General features: G+C 39.0%; 1 protein-coding gene across 1 annotated transcript; it reads right to left on the bottom strand.

Moving 5' to 3' along the window:
- Nucleotides 1-8,542: 8,542 nt before the first annotated feature.
- On the bottom strand, nucleotides 8,543-9,169 carry LOC107627234 (uncharacterized). Its single transcript, XM_016330087.1, has one exon. The coding sequence runs from the start codon at nucleotides 9,167-9,169 to the stop codon at nucleotides 8,543-8,545; it is 627 nt and encodes a 208-aa protein (XP_016185573.1).
- Nucleotides 9,170-17,288: the final 8,119 nt, after the last annotated feature.

Genomic DNA, 17,288 nt, shown 5'->3' with positions numbered 1-17,288 from the left:
GTTCATCTTTTGAGGTGGAAAGAATTTGGCCAGGAAAGCACTGACCAGCTTTTTCCAAGAGTTCAGGCTTTCCTTAGGTTGTGAATCCAGCCATGTTCTAGCTCTGTCTCTTACAGCAAAAGGAAAAAGCATAAGCCTGTAGACCTCGGGATCAACTCCATTGGTCTTGACAGTGTCACACATTTGCAAGAATTCAGCTAAGAACTAATGAGGATCTTCCAATGGAAGTCCATGAAACTTGCAATTCTGTTGCATTAGAGAAACTAATTGAGGCTTAAGCTCAAAGTTGTTTGCTCCAATGGCATGAATTGAGATGCTTCTTCCATAGAAGTTAGAGACGGTGCAATAAAGTCACCAAGCATCTTCCTTGCATCTCCACCATTATTATTATTTTCGGCTGCCATCTCTACTTCTTTTTCAAAAATTTCTATTAGGTCCTCTCCAGAGTTTTGTGCTTTAGCTTCTCTTAGTTTCCTCTTTAGAGTCCTTTCAGGTTCCGGATCAGCTTTAACAAGAATGTTCTTATCCTTGTTCCTGCTCATATGAAAAAGAAGAGAATAGAAAAGAATAGGAATTCTCTATGTCACAGTATAGGGATTCCTTTATGTCAGTAGAAGAATAGAAGAGTAGAGGAAGGAGAAGAGAAAAATTCGAAATTAAATTAAAATAAAAGGAAAATATTTTTGTTTTTATTTTAATTTTTAGTTAGAATTCGAAAATTAAAAAGAGAAATAGAATTAAATTAAAGTTTAAAACAATTAGTTAATTAAAAAGAATTTTGAAAAAGTGGGTAGGAGTTTTCGAAAATTAGAGAGGGAAAATTAGTTAGGTGGTTTTGAAAAAGACATGATTGAAATAGAAAACTTTTAAAATCAAACAAAAAGTCAGGTAGTTAATTGAAAAAGATTTGAAAATCAAATTTGAAAAGATAGGAAGTTAGAAAAGATTTTGAAAATTGATTTTTGAAAAAGATATGATTGAAATGATTGAAATTTAATTTGAAAAGGATTTGAAAAGGAAATTAAAAAGATTTGATTTTTGAAATTAAAGTTGATTACTTGACTAACAAGAAACTAAAAGATATGATTTTAAAATTCAAAGATTGAAACTTTCTTAATAGGCAGGCAAGTAACAACTTGAAAAAATTTTTAATTAAAACATTAAATGTTAGTGAGATTTTCGAAAATATGAAGTAAGAATAAGAAAAATATTTTGAAAATCAATTAAAAAAATTTTCGAAAATATGTAAAAATAAATGAAAAAGATTTGATTTTTGAAAAAGATTTGAAAAGATAGAATTTTTAAATTGAAAATTTGACTTGACTCATAAGAAATAACTAGATTTTTAAAAATTTTTGACTAAGTCAATCCAAATTTTCGAAATTTATGAGAAGAATAAGGGAAAGATATTTTTTTGATTTTTAAATTTTTAATGAGGAGAGAGAAAAACACAAAATTGACACAAAACGTAGAAATTATGAATCAAAACAACTAATGCATGCAAGAACACTTTGAATGTCAAGATGTTACCAAGAACACTTTGAAGATCAAGATGAACATCAAGACTTATTTTTAAAAATTTTTTAAGAAAAGAAAAACATGCAAGACACCAAACTTAGAAATTTTCAAACATTAAACACTAACAAATTGAAAATGCATATGAAAAACAAGAAAAGACACAAAACAAGAAAAATTAAAGATCAAACATAGAAAATAATCAAGAACAACTTGAAGATCATGAAGAACACATGCATGAATTTTCGAAAATTTTAAGAAAAATTAAAAAGATGCAATTGACAGGAAACTTAAAAATTGACACTAGACTCAAACAAGAAACATAAAATTTTTGGTTTTCATGATTTTATAAGATTTTCTTGGTTTTTTTTTCAAAATAAGAATTAAAAAGCTTAAAAATAAAATAAAATTACCTAATCTGAGCAACAAGATGAACCGTCAGTTGTCCAAACTCGAACAATCCCCGGCAACGGCGCCAAAAACTTGGTGCACGAAATTGTGATCTCTAACAATGGCGCCAAAAACTTGGTACGCACGTTCATAATCTCAATTCTGTTTCACAACTCCGCACAACTAACCAGCAAGTGCACTGGGTCGTTCAAGTAATAAACCTTACGTGAGTAAGGGTCGATCCTGATGCGCATAAACTTGTTATGCTACGATTTAGGAAATTGCACGATCGGCAAAATTCCTTCCGGCAAGTGCACCGGTTATCGTCAAGTAAAAACTCACAATAGAGTGAGGTCGAATCCCACAAGGATTGGTTGAGTGAGCAATTCAGATTAGAAGTGTGTTCTAGTTGAGCGGAATCAAGATTTAGATGAGAATTGCGGAATGTAAAATTGGCGGGAAAAGTAAATGACAAGAAATTGAAATGGCGGAATCTTAAATTGCATGAATTAAAGAGCAGAATGTAAATTGCTGAAATTAAAAGGGAATGGGGGTGATTGCATGAATTGAGTTGCAGAATGTAAAGAGAAAGTGGAAATCAGAAATGGGGAATTCATTGGGTTATAGGAGATATTGAGATCTCCGAATCAAAACATGTTTATCTCTTCCTCAACCAATGCGTTCATTGAATTTTGCTTGGCAATCTTATATGATTGGATCCCAATCCCTTGGCTCACCAATTCTCTCTAAAAACAAACAAATTCCCAATCCCTTGGTTTAAATGTTCATAAGAAGAGATGATGCTCGATCACTGATTATACCACACAGTTTCATGAACCACAATTTGGTAGGATTACATGTCACAATATCCATCCAAACCCCAATCCAATTCACTGTGAGAAAGCTTCTCTAGCATGAATCCTCCATTCCTTTCCCAAGGTTCCGAAGGATTCCAATTATGGGTAGTTTCTTTCCCAAGACAACTACCTAATGGAATTAGAACGAGAAGCTTTCTAACAAAATTCAAGAGAAAAGATTGAAGAAGAAGATAAACTATTATTGATTCATTGAATTACAATAGAGCTCCCTAACCCAATGAAAGGGGTTTAGTGAGTCATAGCTCTGAATTCAACTACAAAGATATGAAAACTAGCTAAAAATGAAAAAGTAAAAGTTCCAGTCCTTTCTCACTTTAATTCTATCCTATTTATACACTTTCTATATAGAGCTTCTGTTGTGTTTCTTGGGCTTTGAGGCCTCTCCCTGCTTTCCTTTTGCCTTGGGTTTATGATCCATAATCTTGATGAGGCTGTTGATCCAAATTCTGTAACATTCATTGAGCCAACTTAGTGATAATCAAATAATGACACATGACTCAATAAATTGAAATTTCAAACTCATCAATCCTTCAGGCCCAATCCCATAAACCATGATATTCAATTGGGTTTCATACCAGAGTAAGTTTAAGTTAATGTTTGTGCTCAAAGACTAACTTAAACCGCAATATTTTTGGCCCAGAAACCTTTTCCAAGAGTGGCGTTTAAGTTGCAGTTTAAGCTTAAACTGCAGCTTAAACGCCAGACACTTCCAGTGAGGCCTTTCGTAGAAGCACGTTTAAGCTTCAGTTTAAGGTTAAACTGAAGCTTAAACGTGGAAATGGAAGAAGGCAGCCCTGGAGAGTCATGTAGTCGAACACGTTTAAGCTTCAGTTTAAGGTTAAACTGAAGCTTAAACGTGGATATAGGAAGGGCAGCCCTGGAGGTCGAACACGTTTAACCTCCAGTTTAAGGTTAAACTGGAGGTTAAACGTGGAAATGGAAGGAGGCATCCTGGAGGTCGAACACGTTTAACCTCCAGTTTAAGGTTAAACTGGAGGTTAAACGTGGAAGCTTAGAAGGGTAGCCCTGGAGGTGTCGAACACGTTTAAGCTCCAGTTTGAGGTCAAACTGGAGCTTAAACGTGGAAATGGAGAGAGCCACCCTGGAGGGGAAAACTTGGTCGAACACGTTTAAGCTCCAGTTTGAGGTCAAACTGGAGCTTAAACGTGGAAATGGCTCCCTGGTGCTTTTCCCATTCTGGTGTTTAACCTCCAGTTTAAGGTTAAACTGGAGGTTAAACGTGGAACTCCTTCCTGAGTGGCATTCTCATTCTGGCGTTTAACCTCCAGTTTAAGGTTAAACTGGAGGTTAAACGTGGAAATGCTTCTTTGGTGAGTCTTTCATTCTGGCGTTTAACCTCCAGTTTAAGGTTAAACTGGAGGTTAAACTTCAATTCCAGCATTTCTTAGCCTTCATGATTCTGGCGTTTAAGCTCCAGTTTAGGCTTAAACTGGAACTTAAACTCCACATGTGATATTCAAGCTTCCTTTATTGATTTTGTTGCTTCCTTGCTTAGCCTCTTCTTCCCTAAAATCATCCAAACAATTGCATCAAAGTCTTGCAAAAATTTCATGAGAAATCTTCCATTCATAGCATTCAAGTAATATAACTAAAACTCATGGAATTTGCATTAAAATCATACTGTTTGGATGGTTCATTGCTTTGTTCTTCTTTTAACCATTTTTGGTTACTTTAAGCTCAAGAAAATGCATAAAACAACTAAAACTAACAGAAAAATGCTAGTGAAACTAGCCTAAGATGCCTTGGCATCAGATCCCACGGAGATTGTTGGCTTGAAGCAAGCTGTAGTCATCTTGTAAATCTCAGTCGGGCGGATTCAAATGGTTATGGGATTTTGATAATTAAAATATAAAATAAGATATAAATACTTATGTAATTCACTGGTGAGAATTTCAGATAAGCGTATGGAGATGTTTTTCTCCTTCTAAATCTTTGCTTTCCATACTGCCTTCATTCAATCATTCATACTCCTTTCCATGACAAGCTGTATGTTGGGGGATCACCGTTGTCAATGGCTACCGTCCGTCCTCTCAGTGAAAATGGTCCAAATGCGCTGCCACCGTACGACTAATCATCTGTCGGTTCTCGATCATGTTGAAATAGGATCCATTGATCCTTTTGCGTCTGTCACTACGCCCAACACTTGCGAGTTTGAAGCTCGTCATAGTCATCCCATCCCAGATCCTACTCGGAATACCACGGACAAGGTTTAGACTTTCCGAATCTCAAGAATGGCCGCCAATTGATTCTAGCTTATACCATGAAGACTCCGATCTTTCGGAATGGAGGCTAAGAGATACACGCTCAAGCTATTGCAGATAGAACGGAAGTGGTTGTCAGGCACGTGTTCATAGGTGAGAATGATGATGAGTGTCACAGATCATCACATTCATCAGGTTGAAGTGCGAGTGAATATCTTAGAATAAGAATAAGCTTGAATTGAATAGAAAAACAATAGTACTTCGCATTAATTCATGAGGAACAGCAGAGCTCCACACCTTAATTTATGGGGTGTAGAAACTCCACCGTTGAAAATACATAAGAACAAGGTCCAGGCATGGCCGAATGGATAGCCCCCTAAACGTGATCAAGAGATCAAAAGTGATACAAAGATAGTCTCAAAAATGATCAAAAGATGTGAAATAAATCACTAAAAGTAGTTTTTATACTAAACTAGTAACTAGGTTACATAAAATAGGTAAATGATGCAGAAATCCACTTCTGGGCCCACTTGGTGTGTGTTTGGGCTGAGCATTGAGCTTTACACGTGTAGAGACTTCTCTTGGAGTTTAAACGCCATGTTGTTGCCTGTTTGTGGCGTTTAACTCTGGTTTGTAACCTGTTTCTGGCGTTTAACTTCAGAATAGGGCAGGAAGTTGGCGTTTGAACGCCAGTTTGCATTGTCAAAACTCGGACAAAGTATGGACTATTATATATTGCTAGAAAGCCCTGGATGTCTACTTTCCAACGCAATTGAGAGCGCGCCAAATGGGTTTCTGTAGCTCCAGAAAATCCATTTCGAGTGCAGAGAGGTCAGAATCCAACAGCATCTGCATCCCTTTTTCAGCCTCTGAATCAGATTTTTTTTTCAGGTCCCTCAATTTCAGCCAGAAAATACCCGAAATCACAGAAAAACACACAAACTCATAGTAATGTCTAGAAATTTGAATTTTGAATAAAAACTAATAAAAATATACTAAAAAGTAATTAAAACATACCGAAAACTACCTAAAATAATGCCAAAAAGTATATAAATTATCCGCTCATCAGTGGTTCATGTTGGTGAAAGTCTTGAGGTGGTGTATAAGAAAACTGTGGTTCTTGGGAGTATTGGTGTTGTAATGGTGGTGGCTCTAGATATGGTTCGTATGGTGGTTGGCATGGTGGATATGGGTTAGGATCATATGGAGGTGTTTAGTGGTATGGAGCTTGTGAGTAAGGTTGTTGGGAACTATGTTGAGGGAAGGGGTCATATGTTTGTGGTGGTTTTGGTTAATAATCACAATAAGGATCACCACACACATTAGATTGGTGTGCATCTTGGCTCATAATACATTGGTAGCGGTTGTTGCCATGAAAGTTGATCAAATGCTTGAGGCTCCTCCCACCTTTGGTTGTCCCATCCTTGATGCATATTGTCATTGTAATTTCCATCTCCTACAACATAGTTGTAATCACACTCATAGCCAAAATAATGAAAATTCATGGTGACAAGAGAAAATAAAAACAAAATCTAACAAGAGACAAAGAAAGCCAAGTTCTAAAACTAACAAAAACTAACAAATAAGCAAAAGGTAAACATATTCACATATGTACAATAGCCAATAAAGTAGCACTATTGTAATTCCCCAGCAACGGTGCCATTTTTGATAAAGAGACTTGTCGTGTCGGTATAGAATTTCTTAATTGAAATCTCGTTGCAAGTATAGTTCTAAACCAAAAAACAATCCTCCTCAATCAAAAATTTGGTTGTCACAAGTACAAACCCCAATGAAAATTAACTGAAGTATTTAAATCTCGTGTCGTCTCACAAAGAATTGCAATGAAGTGGTCAATTATTGGCTAGAAGGGACAAGGGGTTTGCTTGATAAAAGGGGCAAGAAAATAAATGGCAAGAAACATAAATCAAGTAACTAAAGAAAACAAGTAATAAAGAGAGACATTCATGGCAAGAATTGAGAATATAGGCTTTCTATCCTAGTCACTAATAACAATAATTAACAAGAATTTATCTTATTTCGTCATCTCTAACAATGGAAGAAGGTATAATGTTATCTTCACATGAGAGAAAGTCAAATAAGACTAGTTAATCTCAATCCAAAAGTCCTAATCAACTTACTAATTGAATTAGCAAAAGATTAGCGTCAATGAAAACAATATTAACCAACAATTCTAGATCACCAACATAAGTTGGGTATTCATGACTCAAGATCACCTAATTCCTCTTTCCTAGCCAAGAATGTTCAAAAAGCTACTCTAACAACCAACCAAGCATTTTGTCAAACACTTGGAAGGCATAAAAGGAAAGCATAAGAAATTGCAAGGAAGAGTAAAATCTACCGACTACCAATTGCAAGGAAACAATAATAACAACTCAAATCAACAATAAAATAACATCAAACATGAATTGCATTGAAGAGAACCAAATCCAACATAAGCATTCATAAAACTAAAGAGAGGCATAGAAGGAAAATTAACAATGAAAACTAAGAGAATTAAGATGTAGGAACAAGAAATTACAAGTAAAACTAAAGGAAAACAAGATTTGAACCCTAGATCTAAGATGAAAAGTACCCTAAGAACCCTAATTCTAGAAAGAAGAGGGAGCTTCTCTCTCTAGAAAACTAACTACATGATGCTAAGCTACAACTAAGTGCTCCCCCTTTGCTCAAGCTTGAATTCTGTATGAAATATCCTCAGAAACGAGTTGGATTTGGGCCTGGGCAGCTCAGAAATCGCTCCCAGCGATTTCACTTTAAGTGGGTCACGTGCCGAGCGTCACGCGTGCGCGCGGACGACGCGTGCGCGTCGCTAGCCAAAACTCCTACTCACGCGTACGCGTGGGTGACGCGTGCGCATGGCTTGCAAATCTTCAATGCACGCGTACGCGTGGATGACGCGTGCGCATGGCCCTCAATTCTCCAAATGCTCATTTCTTCATGTATTCTCCACTTTGCATGATTTTCTCTTCACTTCTTCCATCCAATACTTGCCTTATGAACCTGAAATCACTCAACAAACACATCAAGGCATCGCATGGAATTAAAGTGAATTAAAATCACCAATTTTAGGGCCTAAAGAGCATGTTTTTACACTTAAACACAAATTAAGGGAGAATTATAAAACCATGCTATTTCATTGAATAAATATGGGAAAAGGTGATAAAATCCCCCAAATTAAGCACAAGATAAACCACAAAATTGGGGTTTATCAATCGACCCTGACTCGCTCAGTTATTACTTGGACGACCCAGTGCACTTGCTGGTACTGCTGCTGTTGTACGAAATAGTGTGGGCTATGCGTACAAGAGTAACCAGCCTGTTTGGCCCAATCTTGGGCCAAATTCTTTAAAATTAGTGTCAAAATTCTTGTTTTAATTAGCCCTATCTTATTTTGCTATAAAATTTACATTTCTAATTGCTTTTATTAAGAATTATTTTATTGATTAATTATTCACTAATTTAACGGGGTTTACATCCTACCCACCTAATTAAGAATTTTGCCCTCAAAATTAAGATTTAGTTACCTGAAAAGAGTAGTGGGCAGTTCTTCCGCATATCCGATTCAAGCTCCCAAGCATGCTCTTCAATACCAGCCCGACTCCAAGCTGCTTTTACCAATGATACTTCTTTCCCACACAAACACTTGATACTGGTGTCATCAATCCTAACCGGGGTTACTGGAAGCGTCAGATCCTCTTTTACTTGAACCGATTCCGGTTCCAAAATATGACTTGTATCAGGAGTATACTTCTGAAGCTGTGACACATGAAACACATCATGTAGGTTTGAAAGATGCGGTAGTAAAGCGATTCTATAGGCCACCGGTCCATTTCTCTTCAAAATTTCAAACGGTTCGATGTAACGTGGATTTAGTTTCTTCGTCTTAATGGCTCTGCCCACACCGGTTGTCAGAGTGACTTTCAAGAACACGTGCTCTCCTTCCTCAAATTCTAAAGGCTTTCGCCTCCAATCAGGATAACTCTTTTGATGGCTTTGAGCTACAAGCATTCGGCTTCGGATCTTCTTTATCTGTTCAGTGGTCTCGGCTATTATTTCTTGCCCTAATAGGCTTGATTCTCCAGCCTCATGCCAACATAGTAGAGATTGAAACTTCCTCCCATACAGAGCCTTACACGGAGCCATTTCGAGGCTTGCATGGTAGCTATTATTGTATGCAAACTCCACTAGTGGTATATACCGATCCTAGCTTGCCGGCTGGTCCAAAATACAAGTCCTTAGCATATCCTCTAAGGTTTGGATCGTTCGCTCTAACTGGCCATCTGTCTGAGGGTGATATACTGTACTTAGACTCAATTGAGTCCCAAATGCCCGCTGGAAGGCTCCCCAGAACCTTAAGGTAAAACGAGGGTCTTTGTCAGATATAATGGTGGTAGGCACGTCATGCAACCTCACAATCTCTTTAATGTACAGCCACGCTAACTCCTCCAATGTACAACTCATCTAAATGGGGAGAAAGTGAGCCGACTTTGTCAATTGATCTACAATCACCCAAACAGTGTCAAATCCGGCTCGAGTCCTTGGTAAGCCTGACACAAAATCCATTGCAATGCTCTCTCACTTCCATTGCGGAATTTCTAAGGGCTGAAGGGTTCCTGATGGTCTCTAATGTTCAATTTTCACTTTCTGACAAGTTAATCACTTGGAAACATGCAACGCCACATCATTCTTCATTCTCGGCCACCAGAACATTGTTTTCAGATCTTGATACATTTTAGTGCTCACCAGATGGATTGAAAATCCGCTTTTGTGCGCCTCTTTCAAGATATCCCGTCGTAAGTCTCCGACGTCTGGCACAATAATTCGACCCTTAAACCTCCATAATTCGTCTTTTTCCCATGACACTCTCCACTGCTTTCCTTGCTCAATAACTGGCAATACTTTCTGTAATTCTTTATCGTCTTGCTGAGCTTTTGCGATCTCAGACTTGAAATCACTTAAAATTTGTAATTGACTCAAACATAGAGTACCAGACTCCTCACTTACCCTCAAGTTCAGACCTTCGAATGCCTTTAGCAATTCTTCCTCCCGTAGCATCATCCAAGCAGCACATAGAGACTTCCGGCTCAAAGCGTCTGCGACAACATTTGCCTTTCCAGGGTGGTAATTCAACTCGAAGTCATAGTCCTTTTGAAGCTCCATCCATCTCCTCTAATGCATATTCAATTCTTTTTGCTTAAAGAGGTACTTTAAGCTCTTGTGATCGGAGAAAACTTGAAACTTGACACCATAAAGGTAATGTCTCCAAATCTTTAGAGCAAACACAACGGCGGCAAGCTCTAGGTCCTGAGTCGGATAATTCATCTCATGCGGCCTTAACTATCGTGAGGCGTATGCCACGACATCATGGTGCTGCATCAGCACGCACCCCAGACCCTTTAGTGATGCGTCACAGTAAACCTCAAACGGCTCACTCGGCTCGGGTAACACTAGCACAGGTGCAGTGGTCAACCTCTGCTTCAACACTTGGAAACTTTCCTTACACTCAACAGTCGAGACAAAAGGCGTATCGTTTCTAGTCAACTTGGTTAAAGGCAAAGCAAGTTGTGAAAATCCTTTAATGAACCTTGGTGTACGAAATTGTGATCATCAATGGCGCTAACAACTTGGTACGCATAATTGTAATCTCAACTCTTTGTCACAACTCCGCACAATGGTGTGCGAAATTGTTACTCTGAGGTTGTAAAATTTGTTGTTCGTTCTCTCCCTGGCAATGGCGCCAATAACTGGTCCACAATACCATGGTCCAAACATAACTTCACAACTTCGCACAACTAACCAGCAAGTGCACTGGGTCGTCCAAGTAATAAAACCTTACTTGAGTAAGGGTCGATCCCACGGAGATTGTTGGTATGAAGCAAGCTATGGTCACCTTGTAAATATCAGCCAGGCGGATTAAATTGGTTATGGAGTTTTCGAATAATAATAATAAATAAACAGAAAATAAAGATAGAAATACTTATGTAATTCATTGGTGAGAATTTCAGATAAGTGTATAGAGATACTTTCGTTCCTCTGAACCTCTGCTTTCCTGCTGTCTTCATCCAATCCTTCCTACACCTTTCCATGGCAAGCTTTCTGTAAGGGCATCACCGTTGTCAATGGCTACATCCCATCCTCTCTGTGAAAATGGTCCAAATGCTCTGTCACGGCATGGCTAATCATCTGGAGGTCCTCGATCATACTGGAATAGGATTTACTATCCTTTTGCGTCTGTCACTACGCCTAGCACTCGCGAGTTTGAAGTTCGTCACAGCCATCCCTTCCCAGATCCTACTCGGAATACCACAGACAAGGTTTAGACTTTCTGGATCTCAGGAATGGCCATCCATGGGTTCTAACTTATACCACGAAGATACTAATAACTCGGACTCGGTCCCCTGTATTAGATATCTAAGAGATACTCATTCTAGCTTGGTTGCATGTAGAACGGAAGTGTTTGTCAGGCACGCGTTCATAAGTGAGAATGATGATGAGCGTCACATAGTCATCACATTCATCATGTTCTTGGGTGCGAATGGATATCTTAGAAGTGGAATAAGTTGAATTGAATAGAAAATAGTAGTACTTTGCATTAAATCATGAGGAACAGCAGAGCTCCACACCTTAATCTATGGAGTGCAGAAACTCTACCGTTTGAAAATACATAAGTGATAATGGTCTAGGCATGGCCGAATGGCCAGCCCCCATGAAAGTCTAAGATAGCATAAAACTGATAAAAAGATGATCCAAAGATGTAAATACAATAGTAAAAAGTCCTATTTATACTAAACTAGCTACTAGGGTTTACAGAAGTAAGTAATTGATGCATAAATCAACTTTCGGGCCCACTTGGTGTGTGCTTGGGCTGAGCTTGAAGTTTACACGTGCAGAGGCTTCTTTTGGAGTTGAATGCCAAGTTGTAATGTATTTTTGGCGTTCAACTCTGGTTCGTGACGTGTTTCTGGCATTTAACTCTAGACTGCAGCGTAGAACTGGCGTTCAACGCCCTTTTGCGTCGTCTAAACTCGGCCAAAGTATGAACTATTATATATTGCTAAAAAGCCCTGGATGTCTACTTTCCAACGAAATTAGAAGCACGCCATTTTGAGTTCTGTAGCTCCAGAAAATCCACTTTGAGTGCAGGGAGGTCAGAATCCAACAACATCAGCAGTCCTTTTTCTACCTCTGAATATGATTTTTTGCTCAAGTCCCTCAATTTCAGCCAGAAAATATCTAAAATCACAGAAAAACACACAAACTCATAGTAAAGTCCAGCAATGTGAATTTAACATAAAAACTAATAAAAACATCCCTAAAAGTAACTAGATCTTACTAAAAACATACTAAAAACAATGCCAAAAAGCGTATAAATTATCCGCTCATCACAACACCAAACTTAAATTGTTGCTTGTCCCCAAGAAATTGAAAATCAAATAGGATAAAAATAAGAGAATATACTATAAATTCCAAACTATCAATGAAACATAGATCTAATCAGATGAGCGGGACTTGTAGCTTTTTGCCTCTTGAATAGTTTTGGCATCTCACTTTATCCATTGAGGTTCAGAATGATTGGCATCTATAGGAACTCAGAGTTCAGATAGTGTTATTGATTCTCCTAGTTCAGTATGTTGATTATTTAACACAGCTACTTTATGAGTCTTGGTCGTGGCCCTAAGCACTTTGTTTTCCAGTATTACCACCGGATACATAAATGCCACAGACACATAATTGGGTGAACCTTTTCAGATTGTGACTCAGCTTTGCTAAAGTCCCCAATTAGAGGTGTCCAGGGTTCTTAAGCACACTCTTCTTTTACTTTGGACCTTGACTTTAACCGCTCAGTATCAAGTTTTCACTTGACACCTTCACGCCACAAGCACATGGTTAGGGACAGCTTGGTTTAGCCGCTTAGGCCAGGATTTTATTCCTTTAGGCCCTCCTATCCACTGATGCTCAAAGCCTTGGGATCCTTTTTATTTACCCTTGCCTTTTGGTTTTAAGGGTTATTGGCTTTTTGCTCTTGCCTTTTGGTTTTAAGAGCTTTTGGCTTTTTCTGCTTGCTTTTTCTCTTTTTTATTTTTTTTCTTTCTCTTTTTTTTTTTCTGCAAGCTTTTGTATTCACTGCTTTTTCTTGCTTCAAGAATCATTTTTATGATTTTTCAGATTATCAAATAATATGTCTCCTGTTCATCATTCTTTCAAGAGCCAACATATTTAACATTCTAAAACATCAACTTCAAAAGACATATGCACTGTTCAAGCATTCATTCAGAAAACAAAAAGTATTGTCTCCACATCAAAATAATTAAACTAAGTTCAAGGATAAATTCGAAACTCATGTACTTCTTGTTCTTTTGAATTAAAAACATTTTTCATTTAAGAGAGGTGATGGATTCATATTCACTACTTTAAGGCGTAGACACTTAGACACTAATGATCATGTAATAAAGACACAAACATAGATAAACATTTAACATAAGAAAACGAAAAATAGAAAAATTGAGAACAAGGAATGAGTCCACCTTAGTGATGGTGGCGTTTCCTTCTTGAGGAACCAATGATGTCCTTGAGCTCTTCTATGTCTCTTCCTTGTCTTTGTTGCTCCTCCCTCATAGCTCTTTAATCTTCTCTAATTTCATGGAGGATGATGGAGTGCTCTTGATGTTCCACCCTTAGTTGTCCCATGTTGGAACTTAGTTCTCCTAGGGAGGTGTTGATTTACTCCCAAAAATTCTGTGGAGGAAAGTGCATCCCTTGAGGTATCTCAGGGATTTCTTGATGATGAGCTTCCTCACGTGTTTCTTGAGCTCCATGAGTGGGCTCTCTTGTTTGCTCCATCCTTTTCTTAGTGATGGGCTTCTCTTCCTCAATGGCAATGTCTCCTTCTATGAAAGCTCCAGCTGAGTAACATAGATGGCAAATAAGATGAAGGAAAGCTAGCCTTGCCAAGGGGGAGGGCTTTTCGGCTATTTTGTAGAGTTCAAGGGAGATGACTTCATGAACTTCTACTTCCTCTCCAATCATGATGCTATGAATCATGATGGCTCGATCCACAGTAACTTCAGATCGGTTGCTAGTGGGAATGATGGAGCGTTGGATGAACTCCAACCATCCTCTAGCCACAAGCTTGAGGTCCAGTCTTCTAAGTTGAACCGGTTTGCCTTTTGAGTCAATCTTCCATTGAGCTCCTTCCACACATATGTCCATGAGGACTTGGTCCAACCTTTGATCAAAGTTGACCCTTCTAGTGTAGGGGCGTGCATCTCCTTGCATCATAGGCAAGTTAAACGCCACCCTCACATTTTCCGGACTAAAATCTAAGTATTTCCCCCGAACCATGGTGAGATAATTCTTTGGGTTTCATGTCGGATTTCTGGATTCTCATTTCTCTTGAGTTTGAAAGGGACCTCGGGGATCACCTTTTTCTTGGCCACAACATCATAGAAGTGGTCTTGATGGGCTTTGGAGATGAATCTTTCCATCTCCCATGACTCGGAGGTGGAAGCTTTTGTCTTCCCTTTCCCTTTTCTAGAGGATTCTCTGGTCTTAGGTGGCATGGTAATGGAAAAACAAAAAGCTTATGCTTTTACCACACCAAACTTAGAATATTGCTCGCCCTCAAGCAAGAAAAGAAAGAATAGATGAAGAAGAAGAAGAAATGGAGGAGAGGGAGAGAGAGATGTGTTTCGGCCAAGAAGAGGAGGAGGGGGTTGTGTTGTGTGAAATTGAAGAAGAATAGAGGGGTTTATATAGTGAAGGGAGAGGGGTTGGGTTTGGCCATTTAGGGTGGGTTTGGGTGGGAAAGTGATTTTGAATTTTGAAGGTAGGTGGGGTGTATGAAGTAGGTTTATGGGGAAGAATGGGTGGATGTGAGTGGTGAATAGGTAATAGGGAAGAGAGCTTGAGGTGATTGGTGAAGGGTTTTGGGGAAAGGTGTTTATTGGGAAGAGAGGATGAACATTGAGAAGAGGGAAGAGTATGAGTGGAGGTAGGTGGGGATCCTGTGGGGTCCACAGATGCTGAGATGATCCTGTGGGGTCCACAGATCCTGAGGTGTCAAGGAATTGCATCCCTGCACCAATTAGGCATGTAAAATGCCTTTGCATGCAATTCTAGCGTTTAAACGCCGAATTGATGCTTGTTCTGCGCGTTCAGCGCCCAGATGCAGCATGTTTCTGGCGTTGAACACCAGTTCTATGCTTGTTTCTGGCGTTCAGTGCCAGCTTTCCTCAGTGTGCATTTCTAGCGTCTGAATGCCAGGATGCTGCTTGTTTTGGGCGTTCAACACCAGATCCATGCTCTGTTCTGGCATTGAACGCCGGCCAGATGCTTCTTACAGGAGTTTAAACGCCAGTAAGCCCTTCCTTCAGGGTGTGATTTTTCTTCTGCTGTTTTTGATTCTGTTTTTGATTTTTCTATTTATTTTGTGACTCCACATGATCATGAACCTAATAAAACATGAAAGAACAACAAAAATAAAAATAAAATTAGATAAATAAAAATTGGGTTGCCTCCTAACAAGCGCTTCTTTAATGTCAATAGCTTGACAGTGGGCTCTCATGGAGCCTCACAAATGTTCAGAGCACTGTTGAAACTCCCCAACACCAAACTTAGAGTTTGGATATGGGAGTTCAACACCAAACTTAGAGTTTGGTTGTGGCCTCCCAACACCAAACTTAGAGTTTGACTGTGGGGGTTCTGGTTGACTCTGTTTTGAGAGAAGCTTACTGTGCCTCTTTTCCATGTTTACAGAAGCATGTCCTTGAGTTTTAAACTCAAGGGAGTCCTCATTCAATTGAAGGACTAGTTCACCTCTGTTAATATCAATCACAGCTCTTGCTGTGGCTAGGAAGGGTCTTCCAAGGATGATGGATTCATCCTCATCCTTCCCAGTATCTACGATTATGAAATCAGCAGGGATGTAAAGGCCTGCAACCTTTACTAACATGTCCTCTACTTGTCCATAAGCCTATTTTCTGGAATTGTCTGCCATCTCTAATGAGATTTTAGCAGCTTGTACCTCAAAGATTCCCAGTTTCTCCATTACAGAGAGTGGCATGAGGTTTATTCCTAACCCAAGGTCACATAGAGCCTTCTCAAAGGTTATGGTGCCTATGGTACAAGGTATTAGGAACTTTCTAGGATCCTGTTTCTTCTGAGGCATTCTCAGTTGATCCAATGCATTTAGTTCATTGGTGAACAGGGGAGGTTCATCTCCCCAAGTCTCATTACCAAATAATTTGGCATTCAGCTTCATGATTGCACCAAGGTACTTGGCAACTTGCTCTTCAGTGATATCCTCATTCTCTTCAGAAGAAGAATACTCAGCAGAGCTCATGAAGGGCGTAAGGAGGTTCAATGGAATCTCTATGGTCTCTAGATGAGTCTCAGATTCCTTTGGTTCCTCAGAGGGAAACTCCTTATTGATCACTGGATGTCCCAGGAGGTCTTCCTCCTTGGGATTCACGTCCTCCCCTTCCTCTCTAGGTTCGGCCATGTTGACTATGTCAATGGCTTTGCACTCTCCTTTTGGATTTTCTTCTGTATTGCTTTGGAGAGCATTAGGAGGGGTTTCAGTGATCTTCTTACTCAGCTGGCCCACTTGTGCCTCCAAATTTCTAATGGAGGATCTTGTTTCATTCATGAAACTCACAGTGGCCTTAGATAGATCAGAGACTAAGTTTGCTAAATTAGAGGTATTTTGTTCAGAGTTCTCTGTCTGTTGCTGAGTGGATGATAGAAAAGGCTTGCTATTGCTAAACCTGTTTCTTCCACCATTATTAAAGCCTTGTTAAGGCTTTTGTTGATCCTTCCATGAGAGATTTGGATGATTTCTCCATGAGGGGTTATAGGTGTTTCCATATGGTTCACCCATGTAATTCACCTCTGCAATTGCAGGATTCTCAGGATCATAAGCTTCTTCTTCAGAAGATGCCTCTTGAGTACTGTTGGATGCAGCTTGCATTCCATTCAGACTCTGAAAAATCATATTGACTTGCTGAGTCAATATTTTATTCTGAGCCAATATGGCATTCAAAGTATCAATTTCAAGAACTCCCTTCTTCTGAGGCGTCCCATTACTCACAGGATTCCTCTCAGAAGTGTACATGAATTGGTTGTTAGCAACCATGTCAATGAGTTCTTGAGCTTCTGCAGGCATTTTCTTTAGGTGAATGGATCCACCTGCAGAAGTATTCAATGACATCTTAGCTAATTCATACAGACCATCATAAAATATATCCAGGATGGTCCATTCTGA

Source organism: Arachis ipaensis, chromosome B2 (assembly GCF_059453495.1).
Source record: "Arachis ipaensis isolate K30076 ecotype BB chromosome B2, ASM5945349v1, whole genome shotgun sequence".
Lineage (NCBI taxonomy): Eukaryota > Viridiplantae > Streptophyta > Magnoliopsida > Fabales > Fabaceae > Arachis > Arachis ipaensis.
This window is presented reverse-complemented; position numbering and strand designations above follow the sequence as displayed.